This window comes from Bactrocera oleae, chromosome 6 (genome assembly GCF_042242935.1).
Source record: "Bactrocera oleae isolate idBacOlea1 chromosome 6, idBacOlea1, whole genome shotgun sequence".
NCBI lineage: Eukaryota > Metazoa > Arthropoda > Insecta > Diptera > Tephritidae > Bactrocera > Bactrocera oleae.
In genome coordinates, this window is record NC_091540.1 from 28,288,906 (window position 1) to 28,313,980 (window position 25,075).

General features: G+C 34.4%; 1 protein-coding gene and 3 long non-coding RNA genes across 4 annotated transcripts in view; 2 read left to right on the plus strand and 2 right to left on the minus strand.

Annotated features, from left to right (window-relative positions):
• dos (daughter of sevenless) overlaps positions 1 to 19,889 on the plus strand; it is a 104,092-nt gene extending 84,203 nt beyond the window's left edge. The window contains exons 4-9 of the mRNA XM_070112173.1: positions 3,389 to 3,520; positions 16,360 to 16,477; positions 16,536 to 16,749; positions 16,816 to 17,128; positions 18,913 to 19,086; positions 19,150 to 19,889. Coding sequence (XP_069968274.1) covers positions 3,389 to 3,520; positions 16,360 to 16,477; positions 16,536 to 16,749; positions 16,816 to 17,128; positions 18,913 to 19,086; positions 19,150 to 19,641 — 1,443 coding nt within the window. The 3' untranslated portion in view covers positions 19,642 to 19,889. The remainder of the gene's footprint in view (positions 1 to 3,388; positions 3,521 to 16,359; positions 16,478 to 16,535; positions 16,750 to 16,815; positions 17,129 to 18,912; positions 19,087 to 19,149) is intronic.
• A 492-nt stretch (positions 19,890 to 20,381) lies between these two features.
• Positions 20,382 to 21,441, minus strand: LOC138857947 (uncharacterized). The gene is made up of 3 exons (XR_011397178.1): positions 21,356 to 21,441; positions 21,091 to 21,281; positions 20,382 to 21,033 (listed from the first exon to the last, which is right to left on the minus strand). It is a non-coding gene; the product is annotated as an uncharacterized lncRNA (long non-coding RNA).
• Positions 21,442 to 21,474: 33 nt separating this feature from the next.
• LOC138857948 (uncharacterized) overlaps positions 21,475 to 25,075 on the plus strand; it is a 68,350-nt gene continuing 64,749 nt past the window's right edge. The window contains exon 1 of the long non-coding RNA XR_011397179.1: positions 21,475 to 21,564. This is a non-coding gene — a long non-coding RNA (uncharacterized lncRNA). The remainder of the gene's footprint in view (positions 21,565 to 25,075) is intronic.
• On the minus strand, positions 21,651 to 22,850 carry LOC106620619 (uncharacterized). Its single transcript, XR_001330840.3, has 3 exons — positions 22,326 to 22,850; positions 21,920 to 22,262; positions 21,651 to 21,827 (listed from the first exon to the last, which is right to left on the minus strand). It is a non-coding gene; the product is annotated as an uncharacterized lncRNA (long non-coding RNA).

The following is a 25,075-nucleotide window of genomic DNA, read 5'->3' on the forward strand; positions in this document are numbered from 1 at the left end:
AGGTGAATATTCTCTCCTAATTCCAATGATGCATAACTACCAACTTTAGGTGGTTCCCCTTTGTGGGAGTTACTTAAATACTTTAAATTAACAGATATAATAAGAAAACGGGAGGATCAGGCCTTTGCAATTGCATTAAACCGTATGACATCTCGTACTATGACAAATGAGGATATATCACTCATTGAAACTCGAGTAGTTAATTTCGAGGAAGTTCCCGATGGTGCCATACATTTATTTTGGTCTATTGAACAGACAAATAATTTCAATGCCCTTAAGCTCAGTCGAATCCCAATTGAAGCTATCCTTTCAACTGCAAAAGACTCAGTTAAGGTGTGGTTGGGAATTGCTATAGATGAAAATGATAATATTTTGTCAAAGAGTTAAACTTTTCATGACTTCTGAAACGCAGGGACTGCCCTATGCCCTTGACACTAAAAAGCTCCGTCAAATATATGATTACGGTGAATATATACACGTGTGATGGCTTGGTTAATTGGGCAGCTGGACATTTTATGCAAATTGATTAAAATTGTTCTTTTCCAACAATTCTGTGGATTAAATTTTTGATACCTTCTGTTGGTTTGATAGCACGATCAAAAAAGCCTTATTCTCTAGAAAGTTCTTGGACACCAATTGAAAAAGTTCTAAAATCTTTTCTATATAAAAGAAATGAACAAATTTCAATTGAAAGAAATCAGTTTCCAGTTGTTCCGGCTGAGAGAATAACTATTCATAAAAGTCAGGGTGCCACATATAATAAAGTTGTAGTTCATACTCGACCCAGAATGCCTAGTTCTTCAATACATGTCGCTTGTAGTCGAGCTACCACTGCAGAAGATCTATTCATCATAGGAAATTTAATTCCTCCTAACAAATTTTCTGAATCGGATCCAGTATTTATGGAACTGAGTGAATTGAACACAAATAAAGCTCTGATAACAAGTTTAAATTTTTTGATTTCCCGAACATCAGAACTTCAGGAAGTCCTTACTTCTGAGTTATGCAATCAATATGTGCTAATTGTTGGAAATTTAAACATTTGTTTAATATCTACAGGGACTACAATAGGAAATCTGCTCTAAGAAAAAACTTTAGTTCCCTGATTGGTGTAGAATATTCAACTACACCTGCCGGTACACAAATTGATTGGACATTTTCAAACATGGATCCTTCCCATGTTAATGCAATTACTTTGAGGACAGTACACAGCTATCATGACAGTATTTATGTTTCTATTTCAAACTAAAGTTTTCAGACTTACTACAATAGCTCTTAATTTTTATACTCTCGCAACCTGTTGCTACAGAGTATAATAGTTTTGTTCACCTAATGGTTGTTTGTATCACCTAAAACTAATCGAGTTAGATATAGGGTTATATATAAATGATCAAAATGAAGAGACGAGTTGAAATCCGGGTGACTGTCTGTCCGTCCGTGCAAGCCCTAACTTGAGTAAAAATTGAGATATCTCTATGAAACTTGGTAGACATGTTTCTTGGTACCGTGAGACGGTTAGTATTGCAGATGGGCGTAATCGGACCACTGCCACGCCCACAAAACGCCATTAATCAAAAACAAATAAATTGTCATAACTAAGATCCGCAATAAGATACAAGACTGTTATTTGGTACACGAGATCACATTAGGGAGGGGCATCTGCAGTTAAATTTTTTGTTTTAAGTGGGCATGGTGCCGCCTCTAATAGGTTTAATGTGCATATCTCCTAAACCGCTAATGCTATAATAACAAAATTCACTGGAAGCAAATGTTTTTAGAACCTCTACCTACAATGTGAAAATAGTTGAAATCGGGTGGCAACTCCGCCCACTCCCCATATAACGGTACTGTTAAAAACTACTAAAAGCGCGATAAATCAAGCACTAAACACGCCAGAGACATTAAATTTTATCTCTGGGATGGTATGAGATGACTTTATAGGAACCGCGTTCAAAATTAGACAGTGGGCGTGGCACAGCCCACTTTTAGGTGAAAACCCAAATCTTGAGATCTGCTTAACCGATTTCAACCAAATTCGGTGCATAACGTTCTTCTCATGTTTCTATGTCATAGTGCGAAATGGGCGAAATCGGACTACAACCACGCCTACTTCCCATATAGCACCATTTTAAATTCCATCTGATTCTTTCACTTTCCACTATGCATATCAAGCAACAATGACTGTATCGGGATAAAACTTTGCGTGAATAATGCGATTAAAGAATGACACCTTGTGGCCAAAAATTGTCTAAATCGAAACAAAACTGTTTAAGCCCCTAAGTACTAAATATGTAGACCCCAGTGCCTATAGTTGACCTTCTACCGAAAATATCAGTCAATCCACAAAGAAATCTCAAACGAGTATACTATTTGACTTTGCGAGAGTATAAAATGTTCGGTTACATCCGAACTTAGCCCTTCCTTACTTGTTTTTAAATATAATCGAATAAGAATGGTATAGCAATTTTGTCAGTAGTTTTTAAGACAATAAGAAAAATATGTAAATAAGTTAATTAATAAAATTAAGAAAATTTAAATTATATGTATAAAACATTGTATAAATGTATGATAGAAATTAAATAGTATAAGGAGCAAAGAAATATAATTTGGATATATGTATAAGAATATTATATACAAATTAATATAATTTTTAAAGTTGTTAATATTTATTGTTCTTAAGCTAAATATGTATAATAATCTCGATATAATAAATAAAAAATTTTATTCATTGTCAAAAAAGGATTTCTTTTCATACTCCTCAATACAGTTGTGTATTTAGTAAATTTAGTTTACAAATGGTTGTAATTAATTTCACTATGGCTGTAAATAACTGAGGCAACTGTTCCTACTTAAAATTATTAAAACATATAAAGAAATCTCAAACGAGTATACCATTTGACTTTGTGAAAGTATAAAATGTTCGGTTACATCCGAACTTAGCCCTTCCTTACTTGTTTAATATAAGGTTTTACCAACACCTGAAGAAATTTCCCGGGCTTTGATTCTTGCAAGTTGTTTTCCTTCCTTACTTCTTTACAGCATGTAATATTTGGTTCCTATCCTACTGATATGAATTTTAATATTTTGTATTTGCTGTTTCAGCTAATAACTAATGTTTGATTACACTTATTTAATATAACGATTTTCAGACACTCGAACATTTTCTCACGTCTATTGTTTTTTATTTTAATACGAGACTGCAACTTTCGGCTGCACCTGAAATTACCTGTTAGATATAAAACTAATGAAATACTATTTTTTCATAAACATTGAAATAATAGCGAAATAACGGTTTGTTTTTAAATATTTATTGATCGCTGTTTAGTTCTAATCTAAAATTTTTTATTTAAATATATTAAAGAATAAATTAACGTTCCTTTTTTTTCAGCTTGAAAATCCAATTACTCCATTAAATAATCTTGATCCAAAATTTTATGATACTCCACGCAGTCACAATAACATAGGCTTAAACCTTACCAACGACCAATCGTATTCACCAAAAATTACGAACTGTATTGCGGTAAGTGAATACTTTTAACTATTATTATTATTATATTCCTAATTACGCTTTCAAAACAAATACAATTTTCAGATTCAAATAATTTACGTTGAAACTAGTATGAATACATACAAGTACATACATATGACTCAAAACATTAACATTTAATTTTTTTAAATTTCCTTTTTTTGTGTAAATAAAATATATGTATAATTAAATTTTAACACCTCCGCCTTGAATTAAATTAAAATTTCACTTAATTTGTTGATCTGGGGATATTTTTTTGAAAATTCTAATCGAAAGAAACTATAACTTCATGAATTAAAGATACATATTTTCAGGTATTACTTAATTTATACCTATAACCGACATACCTATGTTAACAATATTATACTACGTACGAAAACTTGTCTCTTGTCGACTATTCTAAATATTCTGTATTTAGACCTAAACCAAAAATGTTATAACATTTACTTATATAAGGTAAAAAGAATATTATACGTAATCTAAAATTGTTTTATGATTGCGTTAACTCCAAACGGAAGATTTCCAAATATCCGTCCGAGATGAAATACAAATCATGTCACATAAAAATCACATATCCAATATGTTTGCAGAATTTTTCAAGTCAAACTACTGTAATAATTCTAAAACTCTTTCCTGTGGTTGTTGTAACGGTTATCTAATCGCCGCTTGGGTGGTAAGTTTCAGTTTGGTTGTCGTCGAAGTCATCTCACGGGAGGCCCAGGAAACGAGCTGTTTCGCCGGGGGCGGACCATAGGGAGAAGGGTGTTAGATGACTGGGATCCGTAGGACATGCAAGAGGTGGTTCGTATCATGCGGTGACTAATTGCATGCTGGATATATATTTAGTATTATATAATATAATAAGCCGAGCTCCTCCCGCCCAACCGATGTGAGGGGCGCAATCCGCATACGTACGAAATTAGCCGAGTCAGAAAAGAAATGAGAATTAAAATCATGGCATATACGGCGGAATGGTTCGTTTAGTTCGAAATTAGATCTACAGGATTTTAGACGTAAAATTTACGACTAGGCTTGCAACAGGCACCTTTCCTAAAATTTTTGAGAATTCTATTACTGAAGAGATATCGTTAATAACAACAAGAACAGAATCGGGCCAAGATGACTACCTTGCGGAACACCTGAAGAGACATTAATTGTATCTAAAGGAGTATCCTCAAATATCACTCGTTGTATTCTATTATAAAGATAAGAAGCTTTTATTTACTATTTAAGAAATCTTGGCTGAAAGCCCAGCAGATCAAGTTTATGCATAAAAATCGAAAGGTTTCGTTATCGAAAGCTTTGCTAAAGTCTGTGTATATAACATTCGTATGCTTATGTTCGCTAAAACCCAATGATACATGGTTTACAAATTCAACTTTATTAGAGTCGATTTTCCTTTACGAAATCTATACTGAGATGGGAAAATTAACGGAGAAATCGAAAAGGTTATATGGTCAGTGATGATAGCTTCAAAAGTTTAGGTATAACTGATAGTTTTACGATACCTCTATAGTTTTCAATGTTGGACCTAAGTCCACTTTTATGCAAAGGAATTATAAAAGACTGTTTCCATATTGAAATATACCGTGTTTAAGAGAAGAATTTAATATCCTGGTCAAAGGCAAGTAAATATATTTGGCACTATTTTTTAGGAAGCATGAGGGAATCTAGGCCAAACACTAAAAAATGGTTTTAACTTATTTATGTAAGTAGGACGTTTTCTTCAGAAATAGTTGGAGCGTTAATTAAAGTATTCGGACACGGCACGTGTTGATAGGGAAAAGTTTTAGAAGAATTATTACAGTAGTTTGACTTGAAAAATTCTGTAAACATAGTAGATATAATATCATTGTAACTTGAAGTAATAGATTTGTATTTCATCGCGGACGGCAATTTGAAACCCTGCGTTTGGAGTTGACGAAATCATAAAACGATTTCGATTAATTACAATATTCTTTTTTACTTTATTTAAGTAATTATTATAACATTTTTGTTTAGGTCAAAATATTGGCGACGCAATACAGAGTATTTAGAATAGTCGACAAGTAAACCGGTATTTTTTTAAATGTTTAAAGGGTTGATTTTTTTGTTTTTTAATTCATATAGCTCTTTCGAAAACCACGGACTTATACTTTTACTTTTATTCACAATTAATATTGGAACATACTTTTCAAATAATTTCGTAATAATGTTATTAAAATGCAAGACACTCATTTCAATATCACCATTATAATTAGGCCATGTTAATGTAGAAAGTTCTCTATTTAACTTTTAAAATTAGCTTTCAAGTGTGTGTGTTGGCTTATGGCACAAACTATCAGGGCATTTGAGACGCTAAGTGCTGTGGTGGTGCTGTGCACCTTTCGGAAGCCATGCTGGAGGTCTGCTAGACTACGGAGGTGAGTGAATGTCGGGAGAAGGGGAAAGGAGAGTTATTGGGTATTTGAGGAGTGGTCAGCGACAGGTTGAGAACCTTGGTGAGATAGCTTTTTCGGATCGAGCCTATGTGTTCAAGCAACAGTTTGTTTATTCCACCAGGTCCAATGGATTTGGACGATTTTGCCTTGTTTATGACACTCTGAACTTCCCCATCGGTGAAAGTAAATGGCGCGCAGTCTTTTGGCATTTTTCGCAGCCGTCAGGTAAAACATCGTTTGATCTTGCAGTGTGAATTGCCGGCTGAAATAGCTCGCGCACTTCTTCCGGTCCGAGGAGGCATGGTCATCGAATTGAATTTCAACCCGTTCGTCATGTTTCCTCGTATTAGACAAGGCCAATCACCTTGCGGAATTTACGCTACAACGATGACGTACGTAGGAATAGGTAGTGTAAAGTCCCCTAGCACCAAACGGTTTTCACCAAGAAGTAGCACACCTATGTTCTGGTGATATCCTGTTGGGCAACATGTAAATGGAGGGGGATGTATTGTATATATTGAATATCTCGAGTTCGACATCGCCTGACCGGATAACTATACCCTGACATTCTAGGGTAATATCCCTGCGGTCACCATCGATTAGATGATATTGCACGGTGTTTTGCAGTATGAAGTCTTCACCATTATCTCGCTCGCGAGCCTTACGTAAAATGTTGAAACCTGCAACGTTGAGCGGCAATTTGCTTGGTTTCTTGAACCGCAGCTATCGATACGCGTTCCCGTCTCATAATGCAGCTATCTTTTCAATCTGGCTCTGGAGTTCATTGCAGTTGAATTGTAAGAGTCGGGTTTGTCTCGGGTGTCTTGTGGTGATCCTGGGGGTGAGGGTGATACGTGTTGGTGGTGGTTGTTGCAGTTGTAATATCCGCAGGGGCGGTTGTCGCACTGTGGTTTTGTTTGGTCGCCAGTACATGGGATTGCGGGGGCAGACTCCTACAGCACGGGGCAACATACGACGCGCTTCATACACGTGTGGTACGCAGGCCTCAACACGACGGAAAATGACACCAACCAGTACCAGAATTGCACTTGACTGATGTGACGTTCCGACGTATGACGGTCTGACACACGGAAGAGACTGTGCGAAGAATCAGGAGTTGCTGAGTGGTTTGCGCACAAGGATTGGAGCGGGATGATGGGTCTGTTGTATGGAACCCTAGCTACTAAATCCTTTCTGACAAGTTGGAGTCTGTTAAAAACAATTTTTATTTTTCGCCTTAGCGCATTTCCGATGGGTTTCTAGGTAACTCTGCCTCCATACATTAGTCGTTTAAAACTTATTAATTTACCTTCACTTTCTAGCCGTAGTGAAATGCTTGGCATAATATTCTGGGAAAACTTTAGTAACCGTCCCAGACTTTCGGGGATAAAATAGATATGAGCGGATAGAGGAGATCCTCTAGATCAAGAATATATATAGATATAGCCTCGGGAAACTTGTAGTTTTCGAGATATAATATTTACGTTTAAAGTTGAAAATTCAACTATTTAAAGTACGCATTTTTTCGATTTTAAATTAATTATACACTTATATTTTTCACTTTTATATCCACTAACACTTCACTAATTCGTTTGTACACATTTATTTTACATTATATAGTGCAAAAATAGTTTAATTCAATATTTAAATTATTGTTAAAGTCTATTAATTCTGACATTAATAAAGGGTTGCAAAATGTCAAATAACCAGTGTTACCTTATCGACATCTTTTGTAATTGAAATGAAAGAAATGAAAACAGATAATACCCCAAATACAGGAATTCAAAACCTAGAGAAATAAACTACTAGAGAGCATTGATGTTAAGTATTATGTTATACCCTCTATGACAATATTACTTCTTCTTGTAGAACTTCTGTTTTGCGTTGGCGGCTTTTGGCCGTACTCTAAAAAAATAACCCTGGTCGGTCCAACACCGGGGTGTATCAAGGTTTTTTTTGGCAGAACTTCTTTTTGCGTTGGCGGCCTTCGGCCGCTCTTCAAAAAAAATAACCCTGGTCGATCCAACACCGGAGTATACCAAGGTTTTTTCGCGCAGAAATTATTTTTGCGTTGGTTCCTGTGTCTAGGGTATAATCTCTCTGTTTATTTTATTTTTCTTCGTTTGCAAAATATATTAGTATGGCAACACTGGTGTTTTGACATTTACAACCCTTTTGTTATTGTCAAAATTAATAAAATTGAAATAAAGCTATTTTTGCAGCATATAATATTATATTAAAAAATGTCTTAAAACGAAATAGTGAAGTGTTAGTGGATATAAAAGTGAAAAATATAAGTGTATAATTCATTTTAAAACGCAAAGATGCGTACTTTAAAAAGTGGAAATTTTTAACTTTAAACGTAAATATCTCGAAAACTATAAGTTTCTCGCGTTCTCTCCTCTATCCGTCTATACCCATTTTATCCCCGAAAGCCTGGGACGGTATACTAAAGCCGACCCAATATTCTTAATAAAAATCTTGAATGGAACAGTTTGCAGTTCTTTTCTCCTGCCTGAAATTATATTTAATATCCCGGTTCGCTTTTCGAGGCAGTTTAGAACTTTACTGTTGAAATCCTGTAGATCAAATTTTGAGCTAAACAAACCATTCCGCCGTATATGTCATGATTTCAATTCTTATTCCTGTATTTGATTTATCTGACTCACTTTTCAAAATTAAAAAGACTATTGAGTTCTCTTAATAAATAAAATCGTAACATATAATTATATCGTAATATATAAATGTTGAAACTTTTGCTTCTGTAGCTGAGCAGTTTTAGATCTCGACGCTTAAAAAACTCTTGCCTTTTCTGGCTCGACTAATTCCGCACGTATGCGGATTGCGCCTCTTGCGTCGGTTGGGCGAGTGAGGGGTAATCGTTGGGTTATTAAAATCAGATGTGTGTCGAATTTCGCTGATAACAATACTATCCTATTATATAATAATAAAATTAATAAATAAATTGGAAAATAAGATATTTTCAATGATTTTTATTTTTTTTATGGAGAAATTAATTCTGGATTTATTTGCATTAATAATATCTCCATTACACATATATATATATAATTGCATATACATTGTTGAAATTATGCTAAAGCTTTTAACAAATTGTATCAATAATAATATTATACAAAGAGTACTTTTTATACTCTTGCAACATGTTGCTGCAGAGTATAAACGTTTTGTTCACCTAACAGTTGCTTGTATCATCTAAAAATAATCGAGGTAGATATAGGGCTATGGATATATCAATAATCAGGATGACGACACGAGTTGAATTCTGGTTGACTGTCTGTCCGTCTGTACGTCTGTAAGCTGTACTTAGATAGGCGTAATCGGATCCCTGCCTCGCCAACAAAACGCCATTAATCGAAAACATATACATTTTCATAACTAAGACACAAATTAAGCTACAAAACAATTAATTGTTGCAACGAATCGCAATAACGAAAAGCTCCTGTGGTTTGAACATTTTTAAAAAGTGGGTGTGGCACCGCCCTCTAATAAGTTTAATGTACATATCTCGCAAACCATTCAAGTTATATCACCAAATTTGCACAGGACAAATAATTTTGAAACCTCTTGTAACAGTGTGAAAATAGGTAAAATATGCTGATAACCAAACCACTCTCCATGTAACGGTATTGTTAAAAACTAGTAAAAGTTCGATATATCAATAAATAAATGAGTCCAAACATTAAATTTTACACCTAGCATGACACAAGAGGACTTTATAGGAACAGGTGTTATAATTAGACGATAGTTATGGTACCGCCCACATTTAGGTAAAATCACATATCTCCGGACCTTTTTAAACAAATTCGGTACATGAGATTATTTTGACATTTCTATGTTACACTGCAAAAATGGGCGAAATAGGACAGTAACCACGTCTACTCCCATATAACACAACATTAAATTCCATATGATGTTTTCACTTTCCAGTATACAAAACAAGCACTAATTAATACATTGGGATAAAAATATGCACGAATATTTCCTTTATGGTATGTAATCTTAGGTCTTATCGAATCATAATTAGTCAAACCCCCAGATACCGGAAATGTGGACCCCAGAGCCCATGGCAGACTTTTTGCCAAAAATATCGGTTAATCTGTGAGTTATATAATTGAAATTCGGGGAAAATGTTTTTTCGATAATAATATACCCTTGTATCAAAAATGGGTTGAATCGGATCAATACTTCCCTTATCCCCATATACCTAATATAAAGATTTTCTAACTTCCTGTTGACTTTTTGCCGCATATGTATATAAGCCAATGTTTTAATTATTTTAAAGAAATTGAGAAAGCGTGTTTTTCTAATACCAGTGTATCTTTGTGCATAAAATGGATAAAATCGAGCGAGAACTTACCTTAGCCCCCATATATAAACGATATTTACGATTTTGAAACGTCCGGCTGACTTTCTCCATATATATGTTATTATTTATAAAATTGCTTGAAAATAAGTTCTCAAGTATACCTGAGCAATGCCAAAACTAATGCATCAGCCCTTCCATTTCTATGCCCCCAATGATTTTAGTATAATTTTCGCTTACGGCAAGTAAAATACAGTGATAAAACTTAGTGACCTTCAAAATAATAGTGAGTTAATATGATATTTGTAATTGATTGTAATCCATTCACTATTTCGTCCGACAATGAAGTTGAAACTTTTCACCACATTTCTTAATATAAAGTTTTGTTTGAAATATTCTGTTACACCCGAACTTAGCCCTTCAATACTTGTTTAAGATGAAGATTTACCAACGAAGGTATTTCCCCGTATTTGATCCTTCCAAGTTGCAAATGTATGAAATATTCGGTTACATCCGCACTTATCTTTTTCTTACTTGTTTATACCTAAGTTGGACATCTACAAAAAAAAAATCACTTTTATATACTAAATTTTAGAGCATAATCATATTAAGTGCTTTATCACTAGTCTATTGCGTAATCCCATAGCATTTAAAGCAATGAAAGTCTGACACCATGGTTTTATAAACAAATTTACAAAAAATAGTAATTTGGCAGCGCAGAAAAAGTCTGCATACAAATAGTAAAAAGGGGATTTTAAAAGTGTCGGAAAGTTATAGATGTACTTATTTTCGTAATAGTAGCAATTTTTAAAAGATTTTTGTTCTATTTAGTTTGTTATTAAATTTAGAATATCGATTCTCGCCTAAAAGAAAAGAAGCAAGAAAAAACGTTAACTTCGGTTGCACCGAAGCTATAATATCCTTCACAAATACAAAGCTTCCTTACAGATCTTGTTTCCGATATGATCAATTTGAATGACAGCTATATGATATAGTGATTAGATCTGAACAATTTATTCAAAGATTACTTTTAAACAATAACTCGTGCCTAATTTCGTGAATATTCTCCTCAAATGAAAAAGTTTTCTAGCAAGCACCTTATTCCGATCGTTCAGTTAATATGGCAGCTATATGCTATAGTCATCCGATCTATACAATTTCTGCAGAGATAGCGTTATTGCCTTAAATAATAATAATTCATGCCGAATTTCGTGAAGATACCTCGTCAAATGAAAGAGTTTTCCATACAAGCACTTGATTACGATCGTTCAGTTCGTATGGTAGCTATATGCTATAGTGATCTGATCTGAACAATTTCTTGAAAGATTACATTGTTGCCTTAGAAAATAATCCATGCCTTACTTTGTGAAGATACCTCGTCGAATGGAAGAGTTTTCCATACAAGCACTTGATTCCGACCGTTCAGTTTGTTTGGCAGCTATATGATAAGGTGATCTGATCTGAGCAATTTCTTCGGAGAATACATTGTTGTCTTAAAAAATAACTCATGCCTAATTTCTTGAATATTCCTCCTCAAATGAAAATTTATTTGATGCAACTACTTTACTCCGATTGTTCAGTTAATATGGCAGCTATTTGCTATAGTGATCCGATCGAAACAATTTCTTTGGAGATTACATTGTTGCTTTAGCTAATAACTCATGTCAAAGATATAATATATATTATGTTAAACAAAAAAGTTATGCATAGAAGCACTTGATTCCGATTATTCAGTTTGTATGGTAGCTTTATGCTATAGTGATCCGATATCGGCCGATCCGACAAATGAGCAGCTTCTTAGTAAGAAAAGAACAGGTGCAAAATTTCAGATCGATAGCTTAAAAACTGAGGGGCTAGTTTAAATATATACAGGCAGACTAACATGGCTAAATCAACAAAAGCAAAATTTCAGATCGATAGCTTAAAAACTGAGGGGCTAGTTTAAATATATACAGGCAGACTAACATGGCTAAATTAACTCAGCTCATCATGCTGATCATATATGTATATATTTTATAAGGTATCCGACGTTTCCTTTTGGTGTTACAAACTTCGTAGCAAACTTAATATACCCTGTTCAGGGTATAAAAAATTCCTCTGAAAAGGAAATAATGGTTAAACTTTTCGAAGAAGGAAAAACATACCCTGAAATCGGTCATATTGTTGGAAGAACACACACACACAAAGAGTAATAAAAAATTACAAACATACCGGCGTTTTTGCATCTCGGCGCGTCCATGGCGGCCAAAAATACTAGCACATTGTATAACTCGTAACGTTTTGTAAAGTGTGAAGCAAAACCTTCGATTTACTACATCCAAAATCGATTAAAATGTTAAGGAATCCTTCTGCACTGACACCATTCGCAAAATTAAAAACAGGCTTTTATGGTCAAGTCGCACACAAGTACTAATTCATATCGCTAGTCAATAGGTATGTGCATAATGTTTTCGCGAAAGAGCACTTAAATAAGCCGTGGGAGTTTTGGCAGAAAGTAATTTTTTCCGATGAAAGCAAATTTTGCGTCTTTGAAATCAAGGGGCGTAAGATTTTATGGCGAAAAACGGGCACGGAACTCGATAAGGAAATCTTGATGCAGTATACAGCAGACATAGTTAAGCTTTAGTTACTCTACAACGTTCCCTTTCAGCTTCAAACACAACCAGAAACACCAGATTTTAATCCTAAATTGCTCCTATAAGAATACATAAATATGTGCATATTGGTAATTTTTTTAACATTATTATTTTGATCAATAGTTGACTCTAATTTATAACAATTTAATACATTTTCTATGCCAAGTATCAAAGAAATGAAATATTTTTAAGTAAACAATAATAAGTATATACCTACATAGGGTACAATAATAAAGTGGAGTTATCTTGAAGAATTGAAGCAAATAATACGTGTTTTTTTACGGCATTAGTCGAAAGTTATTTTTTATATGTATGTTGCTCATATATTTAAAAAACATATGGTTCATTTAGTGTTAAAACGGGCTAAGCGCTTTTAAAATTTATATCCATACTAATATTATAAATGTTAATATAAGTTTGTTTGTTATGCTTTCACGTAAAAACCACTTAACCGATCATCATGAAATTTTGTACACATATTCCTAATAGTATTAGAAAGTACATAGGATACTCATTACAAGTATTAAAAAACATATAATTTTATACGGATTTTGAAAAAACTTATTTTTAGATGCACAGTTTATTTGACACTGTCATGAAAGTTGCTCGCAGGCAACCGAATTTACAGTTACAGATAGTACATAATGCGTTGCTTATATGTACATGTTTTGTGTATTTCTAACACTCTTTTTCAACGCAATATGTCATTAAACACTTAAATGTTAACATTTTTTATTTTAATGCATCGTTGTCGCGAACAAAAACAAATCTTGCTGCGACTTGGCAACTAAGATCACTTCACCGTCACGATTTTGAATGCACGCACCTTCTTGTTTAAACTTGACAGTCCCTTGAAAGGGATTCAGATTGATGGATTGCTTTTGGTATAGATATGAAATTGCATTCAAGGTCTTCCACATAGAGTACGTTTACCGAGCCAACTGTGCTTTCACGCCAATTCAGTTGCACTGAACCACGACCAGTGGCTACAATGTAATTGTTTCCAGCTAAAACAACTTTCTCAGTATGCCGTTCGAATTTTATGAAACTCGATTTATCACAGCACAAATGCGCTGTTGCACCACTATCCAAGCACCAAAAGTTTTTTGCAAAACCACCGTTAGAACATGAAAACACAGAGTACGATTTTTTCGATCTTTGTCGTTTTTCTCATTTTTATTGTCTTTGACACTCGCGTTTTTTTCATTGACTTTTCCTCGACAATTCTTGGAAATGTGTCCACGGCGGCCACACGACCAGCAACTTATGTTTTTTCTTTGTTCTTGACCGTCCTTTACACTCTCTTGATTTCCGCCTCGCGAAGATAATATTTTTTGCTCTCCTTGACGTTTGGCAATTTTTCACATTATTTATCTGTGAAGACTTAATGCATAGCATAATGCTGGCTAATGCTTTTTCGTCTTTTGTATCAAACGCAGCTTTTACCTCTGCAGTGTCTTCTTCGTTCTTTACGACACGACCACAAACCACGGTCCTTAACTCTGCATGTATGTGTATGAGTACGCTTTTCATCTGAACGATCTACGCGCTGTAATTGTGGTCATTCAGCTTTTCAATAGAATGCATAACGGAATGCATTTTACTTAAAAAAAATTAGTACAAACTACTTGTCCAAGAAAGTCCAGAATGATCACATTCACCTTCTACAAGAAATTTCACTTTGAGTCAATTCGACTTATTATTATTATTTTATTTCATTTGTCTCCTCGCCTGAGCCGATAACCTATTAGATGCACAGTTTATTTGAGACTGTCATGAAAGTACTATATACGCATATATATATGTATGTAAGAGAGAACCTCGTTGCTCGCAGGCAACCGAATTTACAGTTAACATAATGCGTTGTTTATGTGTACATGTTTTGTACAAGTGGGGTTTTCTGGTTACCACCACCACCATGAAGATGATCAGAGGGATAGTATTTATGCATTTATGCATTTAGTTTGATGTTTGGTTAATAATCTTTGATATTTATTTAAGGAATTCAATGCGATCGAAGCTGCGGGAAAAGCTAGTATTAAACCAGATATATTTTAAAATACCCCTACCCAGGTTTATTTCAATAGAAGTAAAATTTTGATTTTTTTCAATTAGTTGCTTATTAATTTTTATTAAAAAGAAACACCTCTTCTTAATTTTTCTAAAATAAAAAAGGTTAAACAACAAAAGCATTTTCCGTTTAAATCCTAACTGGACAAATCTACAGCACCTCTTTTGAAATAGTATCTAAAAATTAATATTTTGTAGCAAATCCTTTATTTTGGATGACTAAAGCACAACTTTTCGGCGTAAAGAAATTCAATTATTTATTAGGTCCTGTGGTATGCCATTCCAAGCAATTTGTACAGCTTCAAAAAGTCTTCAGTCCTATTTATTTTGAAATTAACGTTCTCCTATAAGTTCTCGATGGGGTTGCGATCGGCTGATTTCGCCGGCCAGTCTAAAACATCAACTCTGTTTCTACGCAACCAAGTTTTGCAATGCCTAGAGAGAGGTATTTTTAAGATCATTGTCCTGCTGGAACCTCCACTTTATTGGTATTTCCTCTTCAGCATACGGTAGCATCAGATTGTTTAAAATGTCGCTGTAAACCAACCGGTCCATTATTCCAATTATTCTATGAAGTTTTTCGGTGTCTTCCTCCGATGTCCCGAGTAAGTACACTGCCAATTGCTGAAATTTCTTTATTAATCGCGACACCTGACTGACTGATCTGTTCACCGAATATTTTTCACTAAACTGTTTCGATTGATTTTTTTGTGCTGCAAACCTTTTCTCTCTTTCTCACCAAATTTTTTTCCAGCTGAACTAAAAGGCTGCAATCATATTCAGAGTTGATTGCTTTACGTTTCTGCAGATGCTGAGAAATTTGTTTTCGAACCAGTTTTTGTTGAATTGTTAACGTGTGTGGCACTAACTTTCCAAACAGCTTTTTCATATGTAATGCTCCATGTAAAATATGAAGTATTCGTTCGTCTGAGATGCCTAGGGCATTAGCAATTTCACGCTTAGTCAAACATGGATTTTCACTATCAATATTATGAACTTGCTCAATGTCTTCTGGTGTGGTTGCGGTTTTTGGTCGTCCTTCGCGTGGATCGTCTTCAAGCCTAGTACGACCACGTTTAAATTCACCTGCCCAAATTTCTACGGTGCGTTTTGAAGATGAGGATACTTATACTTATAGGTACACTTAAAATAATTGTTCATAAATTTCCTTTGCTTTTAAACCTTTAAAAACAAAGAATCTATACACTGCGCGATAATAAATTTTTTCCACATATAAAAAATACTCTGACACGTCAACTTCTAATAGCTTGTAAATAAAGACTTAATTAATATATTATATAATGTATATTTGTTGACTATTTATTCCACTTTTCGGAAACGTTTTATTTAAATTTTACATATAAATATATTTTCATTAATTAGACACAAGTAACGACTGCCACAAATCGGGGAACAGTAACCCGTTCGGATTCGGATTCCGAAAGCGTTTTTACAGATGATGATGATTGGACGTACCCTATGCCTTTACGTGAAAATGTTGGTAGGTATTAAAATTACTAATTGCTGTGTAACTTATATAATTACAAATTCTTCTTCAGACCGAAATACTAGGCCTTCCGACAGTTCCGTTGAAAATGAATCCTTTGTTTTAACGTATTCGCAGCGGTTTTCTAAATTACCTGATGATGTTAGTGATAAAGCCAATGTTTTCAAATATTATGTGGACGCTGAAAAGAAACATCAACCGCTCAAAATAATCAAAAAATATAAAAATAAACAAAATTTATCTCTAGATATTAAAAAGAATGAAAGGTATTTAAAGAAAACTTTTAAACGTAATAATACAGTATACATAATAGATTTTAATATTGGTCATAGAACTTTAAAAGAAATATTACAACTATCCGACACGGAAAATACTTCGCCAGCTATGGGGCCCCTGGATGTCAATTCAATAGTAGACGAAAGTTATGATATACCACGATCTCATCAGTTGCCTTATCATAATATAGATCAAATATTTAACGAAAAAATATGGAGCCCGGAAACTGAAGAGTTTTCAGATTATGAATTGGCTACAACAGAACATTCGAAATCAAATACTCAAAAGAAATTACAAAAACATTTCTATACAAACGCGGCGCCTAATAAACTTGAAGGAAATGTTTTTCGTTATGATTTTATTCAACACGTAAGTTAAATTTTTGAAACAATATAAAACTGTTGTAAAAACTATTGTTTTATAGCTGAATTATTTTCTTCTTAAAGAAAATAAAAAACAGTTACCCAATATATATACAGCGTCTACCAATAGGGTGGCGGCCATGTTTGTTTACGGTTTTGTGTCAAAATTTGTCAGTGTGTTCAGTAAGGTGGGCCTTTTCATCATGTCACGTTTTACTTTGCTACAATACTTGGAAATTGTTCAAGATTATTACCCAAATTCATGTTCTCCAAAAAGTTCATAAATTCACGTTCATCGAAAAATCGTCTTCTCAGATAAGGCCCATTTCTGGCTTAATGGCTTCGTAAACGAATAGAATTGTCGCTATTGAATCAAACCCTCGTGTGGTTCAGAAAACGCAATTGAAAAAAATTGATCGCTTGGGCAGAAAATGCCATTACCATCAATAGCGAGCGTTATAACATGATGTTGACCAACTTTTTCCCGGTATTTGATAAAGTTGACGCCGACGATCTCTATTTCCATCAAGAAGGTGTGTCGCCTCATGTTTTACGTCTAAACATGGACACATTGCTTGCAAAGTTTGGCGATTCATTCGAAGATCATGCGATTTAACAATTTTAGATTATTTTCTCTGGGGGTATATTAAATCAAAGGTTTACGCCAATCAACCAGCAACGCTCGAGGAGCTCGAAGACAACATGTAACGCACTATAATCAAAATGTTGTACCGGGTCATCGAAAATTGGCGTAAATGGGTGGAGATATGCAAACGGAGCCGTGGTGGCTATTTGGCTGACATTTTGTTCAAATCATAAATGGCATAAAATTATCTACATAACAAAAAAAGAGCCCATTTTGTTTAAATTTGAGTGTGTTATTTCATTTTTACATCACGTCGTTCTTGTTGGTAGACCCTATATACCTTACGTTCTATTAATTCAGGTGCCCTTAAATAAAACTCCCTAGTAAAATGAAACAGCTTTTTTACGCAGAGTTTAATAAATAACTTGAATAAATCTTTTTTGTGAGCAACACAAATAAAAATAGGAAAACACGTTAACTTGGATTGAACAAAATTCATAAATACAAAAAATTTTATACAAGAACTTGATTTTGATCGTTTAGTTGGATGACATCTATATGCTATAGTTGTCTGATCTGAACAGTTTCTGCGGAGATTGTAGTTTTGTCTTGGACAATAATCTGTGCCGAATTTTGTAAAGATATATTTTCAAATGAAAAAGTTTTCCATACAAGGCCTTAATTTTGATCGATTAGTTTGTATGGCAACTATATGCTATAATGGTGCGATATCGGCGGTTCCGACAAATGGGCAGCTTCTTAGAGAGAAAATTATAGATCGATATCTCAAACTGAGGGACTGGTTTGCGTGTATACAAACAGACGGGCATGGCTAAATCGGCTCAGCTCGTCGTGCTAATCATTTACAACGTTTCCTTTTGTATGTTACAAACTTCGTGGCAAACTTTAAATGCCCTGTTCAGGGTGCAAAGAGGGAGCGGTGCGCCTTGTTGTTGGTGTGGTCCGATTACAGTTTCGATAAACGTAAAAAAGAGAAAGGCAATGATAAACCTCTGATTTTACCTATACACAAACAAACCTCAAAACTTAGTTCGTCTGAACTTATGGATCGGATAATATCGCATGTTTCAAGAGGAAGTTACTTTTATTCATATATTTGTGATGTAAAAATATATCACAATTTTAATTTATCAAAGAATTTCTATATGATAATATTATATATTGTTAAATCTTTATTTTTAAAGACCGAATTGCCACCAGTAAACCGCAAACTTAAACCTAAACCTAGTATTAACAATAAACTACCTGAGGGAGAATCCGAAAATCAATGTTTACCAGAGAAACCTATAAAGAAAGCATTTATTGAATCTTCAAGGCCACCTTCAGTGGATAGAAATCTAAAACCGAATGTATATAAGGTAAGTCATTATGATGTTTTGGAGAACATATATATGTATCGCTCTATATATTTTCATTTACAGGCAGTCAATTCATCATTAATGGAACATGGAATGCGACGTTCCGTAGATATGTCTTTTTCAATAGAAATAACGCCAGAAGTAGATGAATGTATATTAGAAACTCGTACCTTACCAAGGAAAATAACTTCGCGTTTGGATAGAAGTAATAATGGCGTGACTACAGATATTTCAGTTTTACACCATCGGTCAAAATCTGCAGCTAATTCAATGTATCAAGAGTCTGTTAAATGTAATCCTCTGCAAAAAAATACAAGGAATGAACATCGACTACAGTATTTTGATTTAGATGTAACAAATCCACCAACAATAAATCGACAGAGTATAAGCACAAGCAATTTAACCAAGGAGGAGTCTAGCAATGTCGATTTATTACCCGAAAATTCTTTAAAAAGCGGAGTGGTTTATAATTCAGTAGATTTTGTGAAAACTGAAGCATTTAAGCGTATCCGTGAGGAACGTAAAAAAGAGAGTGAAGGTTTAAGTTCTAAATAATTTGATATTTTCTATTTGTGTTTAGAATATAGCGATAATAGTTTTGTACATTCAGCAAATTAATTGTTTTGTAAGTGTTTATGTGTGTTTAAAAATATAATTTTTGGAAAATTCCTAGTAAAGATAGTATTTGCTTAATTTGTGAAATTATTCATAGTACCCAAATGTTTATATAATAAATAAATTCATATAATATACTTAATTATATAATTATGTTTTTGTAATACTCAAGTAGAAAAGAAAAACAATTTGTTTTTTATACCAACAAATTTTTGTCGGTTTTGTGTTTGATTGGTAGGTTTGTTTATATGGCTTTGTTGTACTTCTTGACCAATCGTTAGCGTACTGTCAGCGAGGTCAAGGCTGATACTGACGCTCTATCGGAATAGATGCTCACATCTTTGAAGGAGACCGCATTATAGAGCTGCTACTGTAATAACAGTCACCTCTGTTTCAATCCATTCCTGAAAAAAAAAATTCATTGTGCGCTTTTTCTTGCATTTTATCCACATGTTTCTCGCAGTAATGAATGCGTAGAGGAAACCACTAAGAGTAGACGGCGACGTAATTTCGAAGGATTATAGAGTGGCTAGGCCATGTTAGAGAGTGCTAGGAAAAAATCACGTTAATACCCCTGGTTTGCATTTAGACTTAGCGAAATAAAGTTAAAACAATTCTACTTCAGTTCAACCAGACTCATTTCTGGTATTATGAACTAAAAAAAATTAAATTTTTTTTGATATTGCTTATCTATAAACGTGAAGATTTATCCGCTAATTAAACACCTGAAAATTTTTGAACGAAAAATTAAAACTATTCAACCGACATTTCCTTCTGGGTGTTACAAACTTCGTGACAAACAATATACATATATAAATCAAATTAATTCAATCCTACTTCGATTAATAGTAATTTTCATCTTACCATAAGATCTACGTTGTCTGCCTAGATAATGACCCGAATCCTCTTTTTCCAAGTTAATTTTACATAAAGCACAGTTACCAACCTCAGCCCCCAGATATTTCAAGGATTCCTTGTAAAAATGTGCTTTAATATTGAAGTCGTTTGAGATTGACCTCGGTTCCTAGCTTCTTCATAACTCCATTCTCCTCTTCTACTCACACCGATTCGATGCAGTCGGCAAACATAACAATTCGGTTGGTACCACTTTCACTCGTGACTTCTTATCGAGGGAGGACTGCTTATTTTGTGTGCCGGTTTCAGCTTAGCAAACAAGATATTTATTTAACGCCGATATTAACTGGAGGCTCAACCGATTTTTAAGTTGGCTTTCAATTCACTTCAGTTTTTGAAATACAGAAAGCATACTCAACAACTTGGTACATTTAAAAATCGCTCCATAGGTTTACAAAATAAAATTTAGTGTTAAGTCTTAAAAAATAGACAATTCGAATCGCTAAAAAAGTGGCAAAAATACTTTAACCTAACCTAAATATATAATTTCGTTAACGAATTGCCATCGACTCTCTCTCTCAAAAATTCAAGGAAATTCAGTTGATATTTTAATCCATTTATTATACTTATGCAGATCAAAGACTTCTATATGTTGTTACTTGAAGAGATGAAAAAATTTACTCAGGGTAAAAAGACCTTATCGGAATCCCACTGCTTCTGATATACTGTAATTATTTGTACTTCTATAATGTATGCAATCGAAAATACTCTGACAATTATAACAAACATTGATACGTACCAGTTTATAACAATATAAGGCAAAATATTAATGAAAAAGTTATTCAGGGAATCGGAATTGAAACTGACAAAAAAAATGTCGTAGGTGGCATGAATTAAAATTGGTTTGACGTTCGAAATAGAAATTCTATTGGTTTTGGGTGCAAATCAATTTTATCGGGTTTGTTAACAAAAACAAAGCAAGAGGATAGTCGCTGCCAGATTTGAAATGTAAGTTAAAAAATTAATTATATTATTTTTACAATTTATTTTTTTTTATTTCTATAGGGGAAAATATAAGAATAAAACACAAAATGTCATAATTATTGAGTTTATGGAAAAAAATACAGATAAATATATAAAAAATACATATAAAAGCGTCTTTATTTAGATACATATGTGTTATTATTCATCAGCTACATCTTCGGAATCATGTTTACTTCTATAAAACTCATCACCTTGCTCATCATCTTCATTGTTATTTGCTGAATAGTCTGTAGAAATAAAGTATACGGTAAATCAATAAAATGAAAAAATACTTTAGTATAACACAATTGTCTGGTCCATCCTGAGCAAGATGACTAACATAACTTATCTTGTTTTTTATGCCCCAATTCCAAAGGGAAATATCATAAGCCCTCAAAAATTGCTAGTGGTGTTCAGATTCGTATGGAGATATCAAGCTAACATCAAATCTCTTTTTTTATTGCATTTAAGTCTTCATTAATGTTAAAAGCTTTGTAGTTGTCGACAAAGAATTGAAAAGGGCTGTCATCTAGGTCTTTGCATTTCTTCGCGTTGTACATGTTGCAAATAAATTCTTGAGCTTTCAAAAGCTTTTTAATGATGCAACGACTCTTTTTTATTTGAATGCAGTATATGAATTTGATCTATAAATTCATTTCACATTTTTTCTTCCAAATAAGGTGCTGTAAAGACAATTGACGTTTCCTAATTATTTACTTCAGTGAATGAGTGAATATATTGCTTACGTAAATACGAGGCAAAATATATCCATCCACTTGGAATATCAGTTGTTGCACTTGTTGACTTCGAAAGCAGATCAGTTGTTTCTTCCAGTAATATTTTTTGTTCCGGATTTTCATCTACGTTTTCACTTACATTAGATATTTTTTCTAAAGTTGAATCTTGCACTGTAGTATGAGTAATTTTTGAGCAACTCGCAGATAATGGGGGCTGCTCATTTGATATATTATATTCTGATAGAACACACGATTGAGTTGTTGGTACAGCTTATTTTTTACTGGTTCCAAAAAACATGTTTTTAATGATGAAAGCGACCTGTATTATATCCTGCTTTAAAAATATCACTTGGTAAAACGGTATTTTAATATTTAAATTTATGAAATTTTCGTTTCTGTAAATGTTTAATTTTTTAATTGTTGCTCAGAAAACAAAAGCACTTCATTTTCTTGGCACAAAACACATACTACAATTTCGACGACATAATTTTGATTCACGGAAAAAACAACTAATATTCAATATTGTAATATCAAATATTTTATGACGCGTAATGGGATGCTTCTTTGTTAACGGCTAAAAACAGCTATTCCCTACGTAAACAATGTTTACAATTGGTGCTCGCACAAGGTCCTGTTCTGTCTCTTGTCTCTTGTATACATGCAAACAGAGAAGCTGGCATTCGCGTTGATAAAGGCCCGCTCGATGTCGAGAAAGGTGTCCACAGCAAATTCCTTGTAAGAGCTATCTCCGGTCATGACACTACATCATGCAAAGTAATACAAAAAAAAAAATACAATCTAATATACAAATCCATAAGTCTCTCCAACGTTTTTAACAGAAACGAGAATAGTCTGATGGGTCTGAAATCCTTTGCACCGACATAAGAGCTTTTACCGGCCTTCGGTGTAAACATAACCTTAGCCTGTCCAGGACTCCCGGACATGGCCTAATCTAACACAGTTCGCGTAGATGGAATATAGCCAGATGTATGACACCTTGACCGTACGCTGTAACTGCGCCGGTATAATGCCATCAGTACTTGAGGACTTGAAAGATTTGAATGATTTCAACGCCCAGGTAAGGTGACGTTCATCCAGAAGGTCCAATTAGGTTGTACAGCCTTCCTGAAGCTCCCCCAGTGGCACTTCTTCAGCAGAGCGATTCAGCGGAAAATGACCATCCAGAAGTAGCTTCAACGACTCCTCACTGCTCGTTGTCCAACCACTATCTGCATTTCTCAGATACCCCAATGGTATGGGATTTTTCGCAAGAATGCGCTTAAACCGTAAGGACTCATAACAACCCTCTACACTAACCTTCCTTGTACAGCGCTCTGTTAGCTCCGAAGTCCACCAAGGGGGTTTCAATTTACTGACTCCTTTACTTCTCTGACTTCTCAGATAACAGGAGCTTTCAAGAGTAGTCCTACTAACAGAGCTGAAAGCCTCGACGAGCTCATCATTCGCCTCCCCAGTTAGAATCGAACCTTTGTCGGGCGCGGTTGTAAGAGCTGATCGAAGTTGCTTGCAATGCACGACCCAATTGGTATTTCTGAAATTTCAATAGGTTTTGAGCTCCGGGCGCGAGGTGTCCAAGCTGTAACCAATATATTGTAACGAGTTTCTCGATAAATCGTCTACCGATAACTCACTCTTGAGTTCGATCACTGGATTGTTAAATAAAAATCCCAATTTATATATATATATATGTATATACACTTATCTTTATTTCTAATTCCACCAACTTACCACTTATTGCTCGTTATTCGAGTTTCAGCTTCTTGCTTATGTCTCAATTGCTCTTAACATGACAATAATCTAACTAGAACTGTCCTTGCTGCACAATCCCTTATATAGTAGATTGTTAACTAAACTTCGCTACTGGAACATTCTGGCAACTACGCTATCAAGTTATATATAGTCAATTCGGATATGTTCTAGCATTCGAGTTCGCCACACTGCTCTCCACCGAAGTCTGATCGTTCCGATTAGACATATTTGCGGTACCAAACGCTGCAAGCAGTTCTAGATGCACTACCTTCATTTTATTCCTTGGTCTTCCAATGGTCTGTATGTGATACAGAACATCGTTGAGTCGTTCACTAACCTGGTATGGTCTTTTTTAATTTCACTGTAGTTTGGGAGACAACCCTTTCTTTCGTTGTGGGTTAAATAACAATACCCAATCGCCTTCAGTAAAACCCTCACAGTTCATTGCCTTGTAGAATTTTGCTTTCATTTTATCGCTCACAATTTTGGTGCGCTGTCTCACCATAGCATGTATATCCCTCATTTCGTCTTCTCGGATGCTGTTGAATTCCTTAGTATTCCTTCCTCCGTTGGTATTAATTCCAAATTTCAAATCAATCGGTAGTCGAAGATGGTTACCACAAATTTCATTGGTGGAGTCTGCCCCGTTGTTTCATGTACAGCAGACCGATAAGTCATCAGAAACAAGGAAATATTGCTATCACAATTTTTTTTGATACTGGCCCTCAACTTTCCTCAAATGTTCTTCCAAAGTTCGATTGAATCGTTGATGAATACATCCGCTACTGTTCTGGCCAAAACATATTTGTTTCCTAATTTATTGATAGGAAATGCACCAGCTACATCCATGGCAATTCGCTTAAACGGCGCACCTGAGTTGTACTGCTTCATCTGACCATGACTCCTGGACCGCGGCCCTTTAGCAGCAATGCACTCGACACAATTGGCGATCCACTCCGTAACTGATTGACGACAACCAAACAATAAAA